We start from the raw sequence: 22,156 nt of genomic DNA, 5'->3' as shown, positions 1-22,156 counted from the left end.
TGCAGGTCAGGAAACAACAGTTAGAACTGGACATGGAACAACAGACTGGTTCCAAATAGGAAAAGGAGTACGTCAAGGCTGTATAACGTCACCCTGCTTATTTAACTTGTATGCAGAGTGCATCATGAGAATTGCTGGACTGGAAGAAACACAAGCTGGAATCAAGATTGTCGGGAGAAATATCAATAACTTCAGATATGCAGATGACACCACCCTTATGGCAGAAAATGAAGAGGAACTAAAAAGCCTCTTGATGAAAGTGAAAGAGGAGAGTGAAAAAGTTGGCTTAAAGCTCAACATTCAGAAAACTAAGATCACGGCATCTGGTCCCATCACTTCATGGCAAATAGACAGGGAAACAGTGGAAACAGTGGCTGACTTTATTTTTTGGGCTCCAAAATAACTGAAGATGGTGACTGCAGCCATGAAATTAAAAGACGCTTACTCCTTAGAAGGAAAGTTATGACCAACCTAGACAGCATATTCAAAAGCAGAGACATTACTTTGTCAACAAAGGTCCATCTAGTCAAGGCTATGGTTTTTCCAGTGGTCATGTATGGATGTGAGATTTGGACTGGGAAGAAAGCTGAGCACCAAAGAATTGATGCTTTTGAACTGTGGTGTTGGAGAAGACTCTTGAGAGTCCCTTGGACTGCAAGGAGATCCAACCAGTCCATCCTAAAGGAGATCAGTCCTGGGTGTTCATTGGAAGGACTGATGCTGAAGCTGAAACTCCAACACTTTGGCCACCTCATGCGAAGAGTTGATCCATTGGGAAAGACCCTGATGGTGGGAGGGATTGGGGGCAGAAGAAGGGGATGACAGAGGATGAGATGGCTGGATGGTACCACCGAGTCGATGGACTCCCGGTAAACTCCGGGAGTTGGTGATGGACAGGGAGGCCTGGTGTGCTGTGATTCATGGGGTGGCATGGGGTGGGGGGTTGCTCTGCCATTCGAGAGTCAGGAACGACTGAGCGACTGAACTGAACTGAACTGAAAGCTAATCAGGGTAAAAATAAAATAATTAAGAAACATTTTTAAGAAAGCAGGGAAGTAAGGCATACTTCAGAATGACTGCCAAAAAAAATATGTTAACATGCTAAATTTATCTTTTAAAGTGTTAATCTTGAGTTAACCATAAAATCTGTCTATTCAAATTAGATCATTTTAAAGATTCAAAGTAACTAAGATTATGATATTGTTTCAAGTTTTTTTTTTTAAGAATGGTAAAGAATTTCTGCTAACCCATTTTTTGCTAAAGCATTTTTCAGAGTCAATCATAAAAAAGAACCTTTACAAAAATGATGGCAATAATTAAACAATTTCTGACATCTAAAGCCAAGTAGCAGACATAGGATTCATTGAAGATATATTATCACGAATGTCAGCTAATACAAAATCAATATGACAATAAATTATGACTATAGCATTGGCCCTTTTATCTTATTAAAAGTACAGTTCATACTGTGGATATTATAACCCAAATCCTCTTACAATGCTTGGCCAAAATGGTGAAATAACGGATTAAGGCTCTTTTGATATTGTATAATTACTTAAAATGGGCCCAACCCAAACAGAATCTCTTTACTGGGTAAGGTTCCCTAGCATTTGTGAGCTAAAATTTCATTTACAGAACATTTCATAATTGGTGGATTCATCCAATTGCTATTATTAATTCAAATATAAATTTTAAATTTAATATTTTTTTCTAAAATCAGTATTTCACGTTTGAATTATCTAAAAAACAATAATCTCTACACACTGATACCTTAAAATGACAATAGTATAACTGGAGAAAACCTTGTAAGAAATTACATCACTCATTTAACCTGCTTCTTTCCTAGTAACTATAACTTGTGAACACGACCGGAACAAGTTTAAAATTAAACACCTCTTGAATAGATAAGAATCCTGATTGGTAATTTAATTAAGATGTATCTCTATGAATAAGCAAGAAATAATCAGATGGTAAAACTTTTTGTCCCCTAGATGAATACCTTGATACCATACGCCTGTCAGCGCTAAAAAAGATCAAGTTTCAGTAGCCTTACAATATAATTATTTTAAGAAGAACTTGAAACAAAACTTACATTTGATGAAGAACTTGTGCCATGGCAACTCCACTAGTCAGCTGTCTGACATCCTGACAGGGTGCAGCAGTATTGAATGTCTGCAGCTAAAATGACATCAAGCAAGTTACTTTAATGCCATACTCCTCACTCCACTGAATTTATATACATGAATGAACACTAGAGAGAACACTCTCTGCCAAACAAAGGAAACTATACTAATAAGTTTCTATAGCTGTGTTGTATTTTTATAAGAATAAACACTTAACATTTCATAAAACCACTGAATATTATACCTAAAATATTTAGATATATCGATGTCATGTATGAAGTACTTCAGAATTTCTGAAAAATACATGTAGAACTCTTAAGAGAGTCATACTTTGTGTTTTGTCAATTTTTAGGAGAATAACATCAGAAAAAGAACTTTAAAATAACCTAATATCTGCAAGTTAAAATTTCATTCATATCACTTGCTAGGAAAACAAAGGCTACAAATGTCAAGTTTAACACTACCTAGTTTATCACTGAGCTCTAGGCAAGACTTCTGCCTGCTACCAACAGTTATCCTTAGAGCACGAACAGTCCAGGGCCCACCTACAACATCAAGTTGTTTCTATCTAGTTCGGTGCTAGATACTACTAACTTTCCAAATCTGTTGAATATTCGCGTATATTTTGAAAAGAAAAGTGAAATGGTGGCAGCTCTTTCTAATAGGTAAATACCAGATAGAAGAATTATTTAAAAGCAAATTACAGCAGAGCTAAAATGGATTATATACTTCCTAGAAATCCAATCTCAATCTGTAAAGATCTTAAATTAAATACACTATGATTCTCTTTTCCCACATTTATTCATCTCCTTTACTATTCAATTATTCAATTCTAATTCCTTAGTTCACCACCATAAAACACCTTTAGTGGTTGCTGCTTATTTTGAGGTTCTAGAAATCTGTCTCTATTATCCTAACACAACATGGAAGATTAACAGAAACTAAATCAAGCCACAATTACTTTCAAAGCACAAAGATAAAGATACTTTCCTGAGCTTTCTACTGTACGTAGGGCACTGCAGTATAAGGCGGAATTACAAGGGAACATTACCGGGTTTCCACATTTAAGTAGCTTCAGTTGAGAATTCAGGAGAGGAGAAAAAGACACGAACCATCTCTAGAAGATGCCACTCTACTCCTGTGACTGCAGCAGGCACAAAATGTCCTCAAGTGTGCAAGAGCCAGCTAGTCTAACTAGGGTGTGTACTAGGAAAGACTTACTAGAGACGATTCCAATGGATGGTCCTGAGTATTACAAAGGACCAGCAGAAGGAAGCTTTAGGAAATAGAAACATGGAAAGAGTACAAACACAAGAAAAGAAATGGTATTTTTAGGTAACGCATAGTTCAGTATTGCTGGATTTCTACGCATTTCAGTGCCAAGGGAGACAACCAAGGGGTATAGGTTAGAGCTCGGAAGGGCCGTGGTGAGAAACTTGGGATTAACCTTCAGGGCATTATCCATATTATGGGGAAACAGCAGAATAGTTTCTACCTCACAAGATGGTTGTGAGAATTAAATAAATTAGCAAACACAGTGTACTTAGATCTGTGTCTAGCACATGGTACAAATTCAACAGCTGTTAGCACATTAGCTGTGAGTCAGGGTTTCTCAAAGTGTGGAGTCTAAGACAATATGTATCAGAATCAGAAAATCCCCAAGTGATTGTTAGGCACCTCATTTTTTTAGAACTATTGCTCTGGGTGATGAATCACTGAAGAGTAACAAGGGAGCGACATCTTCAGTATGTTGTGGAGGGCAGTAAGAGTGACACAGAGAATGGGAGAGAAGAGCTTTATGCCTGTGTCGGTCAGAAGGCTCCGGCAACAGTCTTTGTGATAACCTGGGATGCTGAGATGAGTTACCATAACACTGACTGAGAGGACAGCGTGAATTCATGGAATATGTAAAATACAAAGTAAAAAGGGTTTTGCAGTTGAATGGGTGTACAAGGACGGAAAACCCCAGGGTTTAGGGCATTTTTAAAAGGAAGATAATCATGTACTTTCAGGTAAAATGCAGCTTCCATTTTTCAACCCTTCCTACTTACACTTTACCCCATTAACTTTCTATAAAATGGTTGTGATTAGTGATTTTAAAAAGACAATTTCATGAGACACAGACTATTAGACAAAATAGTAAAGATGTATGTAAAAGGAGTAAATACATTGAGTGCCTCAAGGCCCACCACACCCAAATTAAGATCAATTTCTCCTTTTTACAGCCATGAAAAGTATTTCCTGCAAGCTTTTAAACTAGTTACAAAGTAGGTAACAGAGAATGTCATTTCATTTGGCTAAAGTGAAAGACTTTATAACCAAGAAGTGTGACTAAATTATAAAGCCCAGTACGGGGAGTATACCCAAAGCAGCAGGACAAAAGAAAATGTATTCTTTCAGAACACTCTTCATAGAGGTGAAGAAGCCGAAGTCTCTTTGTGAGTGACCCAAAAACGACAGACAAGGCATCCATCTCTAAACACAGTCCTCTCGCAAACAGCATCTTACTTTCTTCTTTATTTTTAAATAAAGCAAATGATCAGAAATGTGGAAATGCTGTTCCTAAACTGCTTCAATATAAATGTCAAAGAAATCAAGAAAGAAAAGGGGATTTCACAACTGTAAGTCAACAAAAACTCAACTTTGAATCAATTCTGGTCTCAAATTCTCTTCCTCCAGCTGCTCATTTCAGAAACAGGATCACTGCTTTGAGTTCTAAGATCTTTATGAAAACGATTCAACCGTGCTTTTTTTTTTTTTTTTTTTTTGGTAACTTGGGCATATCTGACACTTTAATTTTATTGGTAAAATTCGAGTCCAAAGACTTTAAAATTTCAAATGTCACAGAGCCAAGAGGCAGAATTAAATTCATCTTTACACACATACCTTGAACTCTCTCCACCATGTAAATGATGCCAAATTTATCTTTCAGTCCTGAATTTTTTTGCTAAGTGGCAGTATAACATTTTGAAGAATTAGTTATTTTAAGATGAATTTCAAATCATAAAGCGTAACTTTTAAAACACTATCAGAACAGGCATCTCTTCACCTAACCAACTCTTCTTGGTGACTTCTCTGTTAAGGATGGTTCTATTTTCCCAGAATAATGTGCAGCACTGAGAGAACACGGTTTACTAGCAGCTGTGCTCTCTCCTCTGTTATAACTTTTTTTTTTTAAACTTCTATCTCCTACAACTTCCTCTCAACAGGTTAACATTACTTAAGATTGGCAGGGAACACATTAAGAGTCCAGGGATATCATGACAAACGTGCCTTCCATTACCATCTTTCAACCTATCATCAAAGAAGACCATTTACATTACTTGTAAGGGTTCTTCTCTGTGTCTTGAAAACTCATTTCTCCTGATTTCAACGTGTTGAAATTCATTAATCCTCTATGAAACAGTTAAAAATGTATCCCAGGTACTTAATGGTGTAATAATCAATGGTGGAATATCAGTCTTCGAGATCAGGACCAAGACTAGGATGTTTACTATCATCACGTTGATTCAATGTTGTACTAGAGATCCTAGTCAGTTTTTGTTCCTGGTGACAGAACAGAAAACAGGTCAGGCAAGGGCTCTGTCCCCAAAGTGCAAATAAGATGACTTCAGAGAATGTTAAGTGTTTACAGACACAACAAAAAGGGGTTAACAGGTTACGACGGGAATATGAGTAGGGTACAGGTAGGTCACTGACTGTCACAGAGTGTCTCTGAAAGATGACACTAGACCCAAGAAATGAATGGTAAGAAGTCAATCAGCCACTGAAAGAACTAGAAGAAGGATATTTCAAAGTAGAGGAAAGAGAAGTTAAAAAGCTGTGATGCATTTATAAATAAAACCCCACACAAATGCTTATGTTACTAAAGAAAGTCAACGCAACATGGGGGCACAGAGAAGCATGGCATGAGGGCAGCTGGTGGAAAGTTGGAGAGGTAAGCGAACACTAACAGTGAGGTGGCTGACAATCAGCAAAGTTCTGAGAATCATTCAAAGAAGTGAAGAAAAGCCTAGAGGCAAGAACCCAAGAAACTAAGGCAGAAGATAATTTCACAAAGGAACCATCAATTAACATAAGGATACTAAAAGTTTCCAGTTTGCCAAAGCCAGTAAGAGAAGGCCTTAGAGAAAAGAACTCCAGTGCAGTGGGCTGAGGTGTAAATAAAAGTTCAAAAAGTATAAAGGATGAGTATTTAAAAATGAAAGAAATAGGACTGAAGGAAAGTGGGGGGACAGAGTGTGGTTCAGTAGACAGTGATGGCTTTCTATTTTTTCTCTTTAGGAGAGGGAAGATTCGAGCAAGTTTACATGTAGTGAGGAAGGAGCTAATGGAAAGGAAAAAATAGATACTAGAGGGGATAAATGACAGAGCAAAGTTTTAGACAACGTGGAAGGTGTGGATCTAGAGCCAGAGCCAAAGATAAGGAGGAGGTCACTTTCCTGATGGGCAGAAGGGCTGGGACTCAAACAGGATACTGATTAAGGTTTGCAAAGAGAAACACGAGAGGAACTGTATGGTTAATCTTAATAATAAAGCTGGGCTGGGTATGGAAACAGGATTATTTGGCTATGGCAGCGTTTGGGAGGCAACAGTCTGCACATTAATTCCATTTTCTCCATAGTGTTTCAGCAGCCTGAGAGAACTGGAGAAGCAAACAACCGATTATACTCTGCCATCTATTATCATTCCTTATGTTTTAAATGATTTTTTTATTTCATTTTTTTAAATTAATTTATTTTTTTCATTACTCTGCTTTATTTTTTCCCCCAAATACTTTTACCTTTCTAATATATAATTTGCTTTTTTTAAAATTTTTTTTTCAGTTTTTTATTTTTTAAATTTTAAAATCTTTAATTCTTACATGCGTTCCCAAACATGAACCCCCCTCCCACCTCCCTCCCCATAACATCTCTCTGGGTCATCCCCATGCACCAGCCCCAAGCATGCTGTATCCTGCGTCAGACATAGACTGGCGATTCAATTCTTACATGATAGTATACATGTTAGAATGCCATTCTCCCAAATCATCCCCGACCCAATCAAAAAATGGGCCAAAGAACTAAATAGACATTTCTCCAAAGAAGACATACGGATGGCTAACAAACACATGAAAAGATGCTCAACATCACTCATTATTAGAGAAATGTAAATCAAAACCACAATGAGGTACCACTTCACACCAGTCAGAATGTCTGCGATCCAAAAATCTGCAAGCAATAAATGCTGGAGAGGGTGTGAAGAAAAGGAAACCCTCCTACACTGTTGGTGGGAATGCAAACTAGTACAGCCACTATGGAGAACAGTGTGGAGATTCCCTAAATGATTTTTTTACATGGGGCTTCCCTGAAGGTCTAGTGGTTAAGACCCTGCATTCCCAACGCAGGGGGCCTGGGTTCAATCCCATCCCTGGTGGAGGAACAAAGACCCTATATGCTGAATGGCATGGCTGAAAACAAATAAAATAAAAGTTTTACTGTTTTTAAGGAATTTTGCCTTCCATTACAAAAAATACACAGATCTACCTACCACACCAATTAAAATGGAAGATTCTTTGATTATTCTTGATATCTTTCTTCCTCAGTGTCTTATACAAAGTAGGAACTTCACTATTAATACTAATTAAAAGAATGGATATAGTCACTAAATAGTTTAAATTTTTAAATAAAATTTATGAAAATATTATACCTCATCAACCCTCATATAGGTCAATGACATCATGAAGACTAACTTTACTATATAAGTCACATGTTTAGAGCAACAATCCAACAGATTAGGAAACACCCTTTAATTAGTCATTTACTAAACCACACCAGCAGAAGTAACTGCCTTGTTTCATGACAACCTTAAATATGGCATTTAAACCCCATACTAAGTTTAAGCGAAAATATGGGTGAACAGTCAGCTAATTGCTTTTAACTCAGAAACTCCAGATGCTTGCATTTTACTTAGAGCAAAAACTATTTACCTCCAAAGTGTGAAGGTAGCTTTACATTATGGTGTTTACAAGAGAATTCACATACTGCCAGAAACATTCCCTGATTTATTTCTTTTGAATTACATGCACTGAGAGATTGAGAAATTCATCAATTACTGCCTCTTAATCTAGTCTGTTTACATTCCATTCTACACACACTCCCGGACACAAAACTAAACAACTGCTTTAGGGGTGAGCATCACTGACTGCACCTTGTGGACCATGGAGCGTCAAACCTGCCCAATATGGATTAGAAGCCACACCTAAATGTCAGCTCTCTCCGGTCGCTGAGCACTTCCAAAAGGTGAGCCACTTTTGTTGATCGCAATACTGAGGACTGATCCTGTCTGTCCAAACCCAACACAAATTAATAGGACTACCAAGTGCAGATAAACTGCAAACGAAAATGCCAAGTATTTTTTCTTTAAAGAAAATGCTTTTCCATTGGAAGAGGAGGGGAACCAGTGAGAAAAAGAGAATACGAGCGCCCCACCCCCAACATTATCTTCTGATCCACGCAGTATATATATACGTGGAAACATGTCTTCTAAGAGGCTTCTACAAAAACGGGGGTCCTGGGGTCTGGGAGAAGCAATGACCCATGAACTAAAACCACTTCTTTGCCACCTGCGTCCAAATTAGTGCTAGGTGGTTGCAGTGGGAGGGAGGTTTCAGAGGGGGGTCTTCACTCCCAAGAAGCATAAAGGTCTCTATGAGAAGGCTGTTCTGCAGACGGAAGGCAAGAATGTCGGTGGTCCAGAAAGTCTAGGGCCTGGGCACAGAGCAGCGGGGAGCAAATGGCCCAGCGGGGAGTAAACGGATGGGCGCTAGGCTCCCGCCACAGCTGTCAGGAGCATGATCAGGGCGGTAAGACAAATGTCCTCCTTCCCGCTCCCCCACCCCCATCCCAGCTCCTTTTACCCTTCCCCCTCCCGCCCTCGAAGACAGAAACACACGTACGCACACTCACTCACCTACGCACACCTGCCCCGCGACCCGCAGGTGGCACTCTCGAGGTCAAGGGCGACTGGAGACGCGGAGGGCAATTCGCGGAGTGTCCGGGACGCAGGTGACCCTCGCTCCTCCGCAGGCTAGCCTGCGAGAACCAGGCAACCCCCACCCCCGCCCCAGGAACTCGCCGCGGCCCCTCGGGCCCCTTCGCCCCCTCGCACTCACCCAGATGATGAGGCTGTCGCACAGCGGCAGCTCGGACTGCGGAAGCGGCTGCGTCTCTTCCATGGCCAGGACCGCCGTCGACTACACCGCTGACACCGACACCTCCCGCCTCCCTGCGCTCCCCCAGGAGCCGGCGTCGAGGACCTGCTCGCCCACCAGGAAAGCTCGGTAGCCAGGCCCAGTGCCCTCGCCGCTCACGCGCGAAGCCTCGCGCGGCCGACGTCGCCGGCGTAACGCCCTCCTCGCCGCTGCCCCCGCCCCGCTCCGCAGTTCGCCCCCACCCGCTTCTGGCCCGGACTGCGCCGCACGGCACCTGAGCCCCGCCCCCTCTCCTCCCCTCCCCTCTCCCCTCCCCGCCCTCCTCCCGCCCCTCCTTCCCACTCCGGCACACCTCTGCCTGCCGCACTGAGTGACCTGGGCGCGCACCAGTCACAAAGAAGATAGGTGCCTGAGAGGGACGGGTGGGGCGGGGAGGGGGCGGGAAGGGCGGGAATTGGTTGAGCAAGAGGGATTGCTGATTGGACGCACCCTCTTGGGCTTCGACCAATCAACGTGAGACAAGACTGAGCCTTCTAGTGAGAGCTGGAGCCGGTGGGAAGGGGTTTGTGACCTGGCAGGTGCAGTTAGGGCGGGGGGCAATGAGTGCGCGTGCGCCATGGGGCGTTAGTGTGGCCGACGATCGCGTAGCCCTAAGGGCAGAAGTGGCCACGGGGGCCTAGGAATGTGTAGGAGAAACTCCAGGCATCTTCCCGCCTCCTTGCGAGTAGGGTAGCTCCTGGCTACACCTGTGGAGCCCGACAGACTGCTTCCACAGCGTCTTCAGAGAGAGATCCTACCAGTAAATAAAAACCATCCAGAGAGGGAAAGTTAATGTTCTAGGCGCTCATTAGAAATGGATATTTTAATTTGCAGATATGGGAAAGAAATTTTTTCCTATGGGGTAAAATACTATTCAGTTCAGTTCAGTCGCTCAGTCGTGTCCGACTCTTTGCGACCCCATGAATCTCAGCATCACCAACTCCCGGAGTGAATACTGTAAAGCTGCTTAAATCAAATAAGCTCTCACAAGATCACAAAACCATGGACAATTTTATTTTAAATGAGGCAAAAGGGAAAGCCATTTTCAGGTAGGAAAATGAAAAATGAAATGATCTTTTACTTTTCAAAAAAATATGAAAGATATCAATGTACAATGCTTGTTATGTTTCTAGAGCGGTTGAAAAACCTGTCTTTTCTCAAAATGTTCCTGGAGGAGGGGAGGTGTAAAATTGGAAACTAAGGTACTGACTGATATATAGCTTAGGCTATTGAATTGGGCTAGAATATCCCATGGACGGAGGAGCCTGGTAGGCTGCAGTCCATGGGGTCGCTGAGAGGCGGACGCGACTGAGCGACTTCACTCTCACTTTTCATTTTCATGCCTTGGAGAAGGAAATGGCAACCCACTCCAGTGTTCTTGCCTCGAGAATCCCGGACACGACTGAGCGACTTCACTCTCACTTTTCACTTTCATGCCTTGGAGAAGGAAATGGCAAGCCACTCCAGTGTTCTTGCCTCGAGAATCTCACGGACGGCGGAGCCTGGTGGGCTGCCGGCGGAGCTTGGTGGGCTGCCGTCTATGGGGTCGCACAGAGTCGGACGCGACTGAAGCGACTGAGCAGCTCCAGCAGCAGAATATTATTACTCTCGCTTGATTTTCATCACTCATTCATAAACTCATCAGTTCATGCTCTGTGTAAAAATGCAGCTGGCTCATTTACATCATTGCATTTTTATGTTTGGACATGGAATGTTTAAAACTGATCACTGCAATTAAAAGCCCCCCAATTTAAATCAGTCTCATTCTAAAAATAGAGTACATGCATTTGCTGTTGAGTCCCTTAACATTATTCCAGGACGTTCTTACACTGTGTGGAGTTATTTTATACTTCTGTACACTGGCAACGCTAGTTATTGTCAGTCTCCACAATATGAGTTAATGAAAAGTAAAAGATCTAGGAATTGAAGACCTGGTCTGGGTCTTGATTTTACTCTTCACTGGCAATGTTGACAGCTTTCTCCCGTGGAACCTAACCTCCACCTTCCTAAAATGATGAGAATGACACTGACCTCCCCTGGGTACCTCATAAGGGCAAAAATGATAATGGATGTGGAAAATTTTTATGAATCAAAAACTCTTTTGCAGATATGAGTTACTACAATCATATATGCTTTGAAGTGTATAAGAACATGTCACTAAGAGCCACATTAGTGACTACTGGAAATATTTAAGAAGGGGCAACTGAGGGGCAATTGAGTTATCTTTCTGGGATCTATACAAGCAGAGAATAGATGCCCAGTTCTCTTCATGATACTAGATTCAATAGGAAAATATTAACATGTGAGGACATGATTGTGAATTTAAAGAAATATTTCAAATTTGAAAAGTTAGAAAAGTGTAAAACATGAATCTTTGAAATAAAAGAATACAAAATAATGTCGAAAAGAGTAAAGTGCATTTTCATATACAACTGGAACAAGCATTTTAGAAAATTTTTTCCGTTTTTAATTATAAGAGTATCTTCCATTACATTGGGCCAGGGAAAAAAGATGTTAAGAGAAATGCCTAATACAATGTAGGCTGTTATTTTCCAACTGTTGGCATTCATTTCTAAAAGTCAGCACTCATTATTTGGAGAATTGAATAAAACCAACATTTAAGCACTAGCAATGGAAGTATAAATTGATACACTCTTCTGAAAAGTTTTTGAGGATATCAAGAATCTTCAAAATGTTCAAGGCTTTAAGTCAATTTTACTTCCAGAATCTATTCTAAGAAAATAATCAGATGCCAACAAAGTTGTTGATTGCAGTGCTATTTATCAAAGCAGAAAATAGAAACAGCCATTAAATATCTGAAAGACGAATGATTAACTACATTATGATATATCCATACAATAAAATATATAGTAGTTCCTAAAATATTTTGAAAGAAGTTTAATTGCTCAGGAAAATGCTTACAAAATAATATTAAAATTAAAAAGTGATGATACAAATCTGTACATACAGTGTAGCTCTCTTGAGAGAGAGAGAGATGAATAGTAATATAATGATAATATCCAGGTTTTAGAATAATTGGTAAGTTTTACCTCTTTGTACTTGACAACAAACTAAAGAACTGAAAATAATTAAAATTTTGAATATGGCTAGATCTCAACTTTGGAAGAATATATATAAGAATGCAAACAAACACACATACACACAACCCACCCTACCCCTAGGTGTTTGAACAGAGAGAGATTGAGACTTGATTAAAATTATGCCTATGACCTAGCAATCCCACTCCTGGGCATATACTGGGAGAAAACCATAAGTTGAAAAGCTTCATGCACCCTAATGTTCATTGCAGCACTGTTTACAATAGCCAGGACACGGAAGCAACCTAATGTCCATCAGCAGAGGAATGGATAAAAAAGATGTGGTACATACATACAATGGAATATTACTCAGCCATAAAAAGCATGAAATAATGCTATTTTCAACAACATGGATGGACCTAGAGATTATCCTACTGAGTGAAGTAAGTTAGATGCAGAAAGATAAACATCATTATATGTGGAATCTAAAAACAATAGGATACAAATGAACTTATTTATAAAACAGAAGTAGAGTCACATGTAGAAAACAAATTTATGGTTACCAGGGAATAAGTGGGGGCAGTAAATTGGGAGATTGAGATTGACATATACACACTGCTGCTGCTGCTGCTAAGTCGCTTCAGTCATGTCCGACTCTGTGCGACCTCATAGATGGCAGCCCATCAGGCTCCACCGTCCCTGGGATTCTCGAGACAAGAACACCGGAGTGGGTTGCCATTTCCTTCTCCAATGCAGGAAACTGAAAAGTGAAAGTGAAGTTTCTCAGTCGTGTCCGACTCTCAGCAATCCCATGGACTGCAGCCCACCAGGCTCCTCCGTCCATGGGGTTTTCCAGGCAAGAGAGCTGGAGTGGGGTGCCATTGCCACACTACTATATGTAAAACAGATAACTAATAAGAACCTGCTGTAAAGCATAGGGAACTCTACTCAATACTTTGTAAAGGTTATATGGGAAAAGACTCTAAAAGAGTGGATATATGTATATGTGTAACTGATTCACTTGGCTGTGTCCTGAAACTAACAACACTATAAATCAACTATATGTCAATAAATTTTTTTTTTAATTAAGTTCAAACTTTAGTGTTCTAGATACCTGATATGACATTGCCTGGATGATCTTGGGCAAGTCACTTAATTTCAGTAATCTCCAATTTCAATCTCTGTAAACTCAAATAATACTTATATATTACTGTGCATTTCTGCATTGATTAGGGGTTTTTTGGTGATAAGTGAGTGAAATTTAACCTGGTAACTATTAAAATGTTATTGCAAAGGTACAAAATCTCATGGATTCAGAGAAAAAATCTGAAGAACTCCACATGGGAAAGGGCAGGTCTCAGAGCAGCTCATCAGATCTAGGCTGCAAAAATTATAACAAGTCTTTTCAGGAGAGTGCCACACAGATGAATATGATAAAAATGGTTTCAAGTCTTTTTGAGTTATTCTATTCAAGATTCAAGTTGGAGAAAGAGCATCTAGTGGGTCTATCATGACATATTTGTCCAATCCTTTGCCAGAAGATAAAGTACCTAGAATGGCTGCCCTACCAGGACTGTAAACCCAAGGTGAAATCATGCAATGGTTGCCCCATGTGGATAGAGTAGGGGATATGGATGCCTGCAGACAAAAACAAAACCAGCAATTCCCTCCATGTAAACTCATATGGTTGCTGTGAATACCAAATGCATATAAAATGCCTAACAGAACTCCTAGCTCATGATAGTTGCTAAATCTATTTTAGCACAACTATCATTTACACTGCATGTATGTCTTAAGGGGTGTGTGTGTGTGTTTGCAGTCATTATAAAAACAGTGAAAGAAGATACATTAAAATTTTGGTAGAGGTTATTCACAGTGATTATTAATTTTTAAAATTTCCTCTCTTACCAGAATGAACTAATATTACTTTTTAAAAATAAAACCAAAAATTCTAAAAGAGAAAGATGAGATCGGGATTAGATTTTTAAGCTCTAAATTGGCCTCTAAGTGGATGGATATGTGATAAAAGGAGAAAAGCCCTAACTAGGTACCTTAAAAAGAACTGTAGATGGCTCTACTGATAGAGGTATCTGTGCCTTGCCCATACAAGTTATGGAGTGAAAAAATAGGGAAGTCTAAGATTTTCCCTGCTGATATGTAGATAACACTGAATGGGTGAGGGTGGACACCAGATAGAAGAAAACCCTGGCCTGGACAGGCACAGATCTAGACATTCAGAAAGAACAGCCATTCTAGCAGAGTGGCCATATCAGCAGCAAACAACCCAGAGGACCTCCCCAGCAAAGCATCCATTCCTGAAGCAAATTATTGGGCCCCTACACACAAGATCCGACATCCAGTCAGCATCTAGATCTATAATCAGCTGAATACAACAGGAGACATTTCTAGATTGTGACAATTTGTAGAATCTGGGAGATACTTTGGAATAAGAGTGTCCACACCCTGGGAAAGGGGGTTTACAAGCCCTAGGTAGACTCCCAGGGAAGAGAAATGATGATGAAAATCTACATTTTAAAACAACATCTTGTTCTTAGGCCTGTGATCAGAGTTAGTGCAAGTGCCTAGCTCTATTAAATACTGTACTGGCTTTAAGAAAGCAAGACCGCAAGACCAACCCCAAACACTAACCACAAGTGGGCTTTAGCTTTTTGATGAGACAACCCTGGACAGAATTGACTTGAGCACTCAGTGAGGGTCATCCCCACAGGTATTTTCAGACCTGGTGACTATTGAGAAAGAAACTGGAGAAAATGGATCAAGGATGAGGACTCCTTCCCACTGGGTATAAAAGGGAATACTTCACCTTGGCCATGAAAATAATGATCATTTGGAGGCTTACATGATACTGAAAATATTGCTTCTGGGGCTTTTCATAGACTTAAGAGATTTTATATCACTTAATAAAACTGCTTTTAAGTGCATTTTATTTCAGTATTTAAAATCAATATGATTACTAACCTGTTGAGCTACCCCAAAAGAGATTATTCTAAGATTTCAGTGATGAAGTTCATGTTCATGTTCAAATCAAGAGTGAAGGCATCTTTGTCACTGATGAATATACAGATACAATACAAAAGATTTTAAATTTATATTATAAGAAAAAAATTGCACGAAGTGATTCTGAGATGCAGATTAGCATTCAGGAGGTTTGTTAAGAAGTGCTCTTGAAGGTCTTCCCTGGTAGTCCATTGGATAAGAATCTGCCTGCAGGGGACAGGGATTTGATCCCTAGTCCAGGAACCTTGGAGAGCAACTAAGCCCATACAGTATAACTACTTAGTCTGGGTGTTCTAAAGCCTGCACTCTGCACCAAGAGAAGCCACCACAATGAGAAAACTATGCACCACAACTGGAGAATAGCCTCTGCTCTCCACAACTGGAGAAAGTCCATGCACAGCAACAAAGAGCCCATGAGCTGCAATATTACCCAGTACAGGCAATAAGTAAATTAATTAATTTATTACTTTAAAAAAGAAGTGCTCTTGGGAATAACAGCCATGGAAGGCAAGGAAAGGAAGCAGAAGTGAGTAGAGGGAGAAAGAAGGCTGAGATGGAGTCCTATTGATAGTCCCAACCAACCCCTGTGGAGCTCTGAAGCCGGGCTGATGCTTCTGAGTTTTCTGAGTTTGAATGAAAGGGGTTTAATCCATATGCCTCCATAGTCCTTGGATGTGGGCTATCCTGGAAAGGTGGCATGGCAGCCCAGGCAGTTTACAATGGCTGATGGCTGGCTGTGAACAGCACTCCCCAGGTTGGGATCTGGGCAGCACATCACAGAATCCTCTGAACAGTGGTCAGGCCCACAGTCATGTAGATGGAGGCAGGGGTGCCATCACTCAGAATGGTAAAGCCTGGTTCAGAAAAGCCTGGACAAGTAGCCCCAACTGGAGCAATAGTGTCATAACCACAAAGTTAAAATGGTCCCAGAGGAAGAACTCTGGCATCCTTCGTTCTTGCACTGAGAAGGCACCAAAATGGAAAGAGAGTATAGAAACAGTTATAATTTCATATAGAGACTTGGTGTCAAATAACTAAACAAATACTGCCTTGGAGAATTTAAAACTGGGGTGCCTGGGGAAATAAAAGTTACGAAAGATAAATCACAATGTAGGATGATATTATCAATTGTATTTTAAACTGATGAGAGTTCCCTTTTCTCCACACCCGCTCCAGCATTTATTGCTTGCAGATTTTTGGATCGCAGCCATTCTGACTGGTGTGAAGTGGTACCTCATTGTGGTTTTGATTTGCATTTCTCTAATAATGAGTGATGTTGAGCATCTTTTCATGTGTTTGTTAGCCATCCGTATGTCTTCTTTGGAGAAATGTCTATTTAGTTCTTTGGCCCATTTTTTGATTGGGTCGTTTATTTTTCTGGAATTGAGCTGCAGAAGTTGCTTGTATATTTTTGAGATTAGTTGTTTGTCAGTTGTTTCATTTGCTATTATTTTCTCCCATTCAGAAGGCTGTCTTTTCACCTTGCTTATATTTTCCTTTGTTGTACAGAAGCTTTTAATTTTAATTAGATCCCATTTGTTTATTTTTGCTTTTATTTCCAGAATTCTGGGAGGTGGATCATAGAGGATCCTGCTGTGATTTATGTCTGACAGTGTTTTGCCTATGTTCTCCTCTAGGAGTTTTATAGTTTCTGATCTTACATTTAGATCTTTAATCCATTTTGAGTTTATTTTTGTGTACGGTGTTAGAAAGTGATCTAGTTTCATTCTTTTACAAGTGGTTGACCAGTTTTCCCAGCACCACTTGTTAAAGAGATTGTCTTTACTCCATTGTATATTCTTGCCTCCTTTGTCAAAGATAAGGTGTCCATATGTGTGTGGATTTATCTCTGGGCTTTCTATTTTGTTCCATTGATCTATGTGTCTGTCTTTGTGCCAGTACCATACTGTCTTGATGACTGTGGCTTTGTAGTAGAGCCTGAAGTCAGGCAAGTTGATTCCTCCAGTTCCATTCTTCTTTCTCAAGATTGCTTTGGCTATTCGAGGTTTTTTGTATTTCCATACAAATCTTGAAATTATTTGTTCTAGTTCTGTGAAAAATGTGGCTGGTAGCTTGACAGGGATTGCATTGAATTTGTAAATTGCTTTGGGTAGTATACTCATTTTCACTATATTGGTTCTTCCGATCCATGAACATGGTATATTTCTCCATCTATTAGTGTCCTCTTTGATTTCTTTCATCAGTGTTTTATAGTTTTCTATATATAGATCTTTAGTTTCTTTAGGTAGATATATTCCTAAGTATTTTATTCTTTTCGTTGCAATGGTGAATGGAATTGTTTCCTTAATTTCTTTTTCTACTTTCTCATTATTCGTGTATAGGAATGCAAGGGATTTCTGTGTGTTGATTTTATATCCTGCAACTTTACTATATTCATTGATTAGCTCTAGTAATTTTCTGGTGGAGTCTTTAGGGTTTTCCATGTAGAGGATCATGTCATCTGCAAACAGTGAGAGTTTTACTTCTTCTTTTCCAATTTGGATTCCTTTTATTTCTTTTTCTGCTCTGATTGCTGTGGCCCAAACTTCCAGAACTATGTTGAATAGTAGCGGTGAAAGTGGACACCCTTGTCTTGTTCCTGACTTTAGGGGAAATGCTTTCAATTTTTCACCATTGAGGATAATGTTTGCTGTGGGTTTGTCATATATAGCTTTTATTATGTTGAGGTATGTTCCTTCTATTCCTGCTTTCTGGAGAGTTTTTATCATAAATGGATGTTGAATTTTGTCAAAGGCCTTCTCTGCATCTATTGAGATAATCATATGGTTTTTATTTTTCAATTTGTTAATGTGGTGAATTACATTGATTGATTTGCGGATATTGAAGAATCCTTGCATCCCTGGGATAAAGCCCACTTGGTCATGGTGTATGATCTTTTTAATGTGTTGTTGGATTCTGATTGCTAGAATTTTGTTGAGGATTTTTGCATCTATGTTCATCAGTGAAATTGGCCTGTAGTTTTCTTTTTTTGTGACATCTTTGTCAGGTTTTGGTATTAGGGTAATGGTGGCCTCATAGCAGGATCCTCTATGATCCACCTCCCAGAATTCTGGAAATAAAAGCAAAAATAAACAAATGGGATCTAATTAAAATTAAAAGCTTCTGCACAACCAAGGAAAATATAAGCAAGGTGAAAAGACAGCCTTCGGAATGGGAGAAAATAATAGCAAATGAAACAACTGACAAACAACTAATCTCAAAAATATACAAGCAACTTCTGCAGCTCAATTCCAGAAAAATAAACGACCCAATCAAAAAATGGGCCAAAGAACTAAATAGACATTTCTCCAAAGAAGACATACGGATGGCTAACAAACACATGAAAAGATGTTCAACATCACTCATTATTAGAGAAATGCAAATCAAAACCACAATGAGGTACCACTTCACACCAGTCAGAATGGCTGCGATCCAAAAATCTGCAAGCAATAAATGCTGGAGAGGGTGTGGAGAAAAGCGAACCCTCCTACACTGTTGGTGGGAATGCAATCTAGTACAGCCACTATGGAGAACAGTGTGGAGATTCCTTAAAAAATTGCAAATAGAACTACCTTATGACCCAGCAATCCCACTTCTGGGCATACACACTGAGGAAACCAGAATTGAAAGAGACATATGTACCCCAATGTTCATCGCAGCACTGTTTATAATAGCCAGGACATGGAAACAACCTAGATGTCCATCAGCAGATGAATGGATAAGAAAGCTGTGGTACATATACACAATGGAGTATTACTCAGCCGTTAAAAAGAATTCATTTGAATCAGTTCTGATGAGATGGATGAAACTGGAGCCAATTATACAGAGTGAAGTAAGCCAGAAAGAAAAACACCAATACAGTATACTAACACATATATATGGAATTTAGGAAGATGGCAATGACGACCCTGTATGCAAGACAGGAAAAAAGACACAGATGTGTATACCGGACTTTTGGACTCAGAGGGAGAGGGAGAGGGTGGGATGATTTGGGAGAATGGGAATTCTAACATGTATACTGTCATGTAAGAATTGAATCGCCAGTCCATGTCTGACGTAGGGTGCAGCTTGCTTGGGGCTGGTGCATGGGGATGACCCAGAGAGATGTTGTGGGGAGGGAGGTGGGAGGGGGGTTCATGTTTGGGAATGCATGTAAGAAAGATTTTAAAATTTAAAAAAAATTTTAAAAAAAAATTAAAAAAAAAATAAATAAATCACTTATCTGAATATCCACTGAGGATAAAAGTAAACATGAAAAAAAAAAAACTGATGAGAACGAATGATCAATTTGTCACTTATTAAGTGAAAATGAATATCACCGTTTATTTACTAAGCATATTTAAATACACTCCAAAGCTAAGTCAAATAAAGCTGAACCTGATTATTTTATCTTGCCCTAAGGTGGCACAGTGGTAAAGAATCTACTTTTAATGCAGAAGACTTGGGTTCAGTCCCTGGACTGGGAAGATCCCCTGGAGGAGGAAATGACAACCCACTTCAGTATTCTTGCCTGGAGAATTCCATGGACAGAAAAGCCTGGCAGGCTACAGTCCATAGATCCACAAAGACTCAGACATGATTGAGCGACTGACACACACAAGGAACAAAGATGAGAAAAAAAGTTAATAGCAATGTATATATTTCAAAAACTACATTTCAAAAACCTGAAAGGAACAGGTAACAAAAATAAATATTTAGTAAAATGTATTGATAATAATGTAACCAACCTAAAGCATCACTTTAAACATACAAGTCTGCTTTCCGGCTCAGGTTCCCTAAGTAAGTCACAAGATATGTCATCATTTTACACTCTGTTAGAAGAGCTGATCCCCACTCCTCATACTGTTGGTGACCTGTTTCTTCTATACAAAAATCCTTCTAATCCATGTAAGCAGATTTTTAAAATAAAATCTAAACAGACACACAGTGGCTAATCACTTAATCCACAGATGTTTGTCTCTAAAAAGCAAGCAAAATCTGACTTTACAGTATACTATCCAAGGTACCTCTTATTGTCTTCAAGGGTATTGAAGATTAATATTTTAAAAATAAGTTCTTTAGTTTACACCATATAAATGGAAAGTGAATAAAATCACATTCACGAGACAAGATTCACAGAAATAATAGAAGTATGGTTTCTAAGGATGACAGGGATCACTGTGTTAGAAATACTGCTTATATTTTTTTATAGCTTGAAAAACCTATATTTGAAACCATTATGCCTAAACATGGTATTCTGAAACCTCCACATGTATATCAATTGAAAATAAGGAAAGTGATTTTTGCCTGAGGAGATATACCTGTTCACTCTCACCTGTTAAATACTGTGACTTAAAATACCAAAATGCTAGAAGGAAGAAATTTATCTGGAAATTAAGGACAAAAGAAGAGGGTGGGTTATCTAATCAAGAGCCATAACAAGTCAGGCTGTAAAAATAAAGACAGAAAGGCCGGGAAAGATGTGTGATGGCTTTGTTAATATGAGCAACTATAGGAAATACCTAGAAGTCCAATTAAGGTTAATAAAATTTTTGAAATGATTTAACCAAAGAAATAAATACTCTGTAGTGTGACTTGGAAATATTTTCCAGATAGCATAGCCTAAAAATAAAACAAAACAAACATAAATTTAAAAACTGACCAGGGCTTATTCCTATACAGTAAAGAGAGAAGCTACACATTTCATTTAAGTATGGGGCTTCATGCTTGAATAGTGTTTAGTATGAACATGATTGGTAACCAAGAAGAGATCTAGTCCTGAGGCTATAAAGACCTACAACAGCAACAATAGTAATAGCAGCTAAAATTTATGGCATAGTTATTAGGTGCTAAGCACTATTCAAAGTGCTTCATCTTTGCCAAGTCATTTATTAATATCTTTAACAAACTGACAAGGTAGGTAACACTTTCAGTCTTTTGCAGATGAAGAAACTGATCATGAATAAGCTGCATACGTCAGAAAATCTCTTTCCAAATGTGAAGAGGAGACTTCTACTAGGGGATATCAACACTGTTTTTTAAGCTTTATTATAGCATAATTGATATACAAACATTTATACACATTTAACATATGCATATTGATCAGTTTGAATATCTGCATATACCCATCATGCCATCAACGCAATCAAGGTTCTAAACCTAGCCACCATCTCCAAAAATTTCCTTGTGTTCTTTGATGTTTGTGTGTGGTTTGTGGGTAGAACTGATTTTTTTTTTTAAGATAACCATTACAGAGTAAAATATAGCACATACAGTTCTTCAGTCATTATTGTTTTTGTATTGTCCCTTCCTTCTGAAATACGTCTTCAGGCAGTCAAGATTCTTTTTGTTAAACACTGTGAAGCAAGTGAAGCCATCATATCCAGGGGAGTGAAATTAATTGTTGCTTTTAGAGAGTCTGCTGACTGAAGGCTAGTGACTATACACGTGACTGAGAGACCTTCAATGGATCAAGCTTTTGACATTTTTTATCTGAAGATGAGTCTGACTTATTATTTAAAATATGATTTTTCTTATAAACATTGCATGATTTTTCTCAGCAATAATTAAGTAGGCTATTTGGTCTGAATAACTGGCCTACTATTGGGGGTGTATTTTTTATGTTCAAATTGTTTTTATTGATTATAGTCACCATGTTCATTCTCTCTGTATGTATATTTTAATAGTAATCAAAATAATTACCCTTTCTCCTTAAATCATCAAATAATAAGAATGATTATTCTTATTAGGTTGGATGGGAAGCCATT

General features: G+C 39.1%; 1 protein-coding gene across 1 annotated transcript in view; it reads right to left on the bottom strand.

The window, feature by feature from the left end:
* Window positions 1-9,600, bottom strand: part of HOOK1 (hook microtubule tethering protein 1) — a 70,229-nt gene extending 60,629 nt beyond the window's left edge. Inside the window, exons 1-2 of the mRNA XM_018044771.1 lie at window positions 9,277-9,600; window positions 2,093-2,178 (exon numbers count right to left, since the gene is read on the bottom strand). Coding sequence (XP_017900260.1) covers window positions 2,093-2,178; window positions 9,277-9,339 — 149 coding nt within the window. The 5' untranslated portion in view covers window positions 9,340-9,600. The remainder of the gene's footprint in view (window positions 1-2,092; window positions 2,179-9,276) is intronic.

The sequence above is a fragment of the Capra hircus genome, chromosome 3, assembly GCF_001704415.2.
Source record: "Capra hircus breed San Clemente chromosome 3, ASM170441v1, whole genome shotgun sequence".
Taxonomy (NCBI): domain Eukaryota; kingdom Metazoa; phylum Chordata; class Mammalia; order Artiodactyla; family Bovidae; genus Capra; species Capra hircus.
The sequence above is the reverse complement of the archived record's forward strand: the minus strand, read 5'-3'. Positions and strand labels throughout refer to the sequence as shown.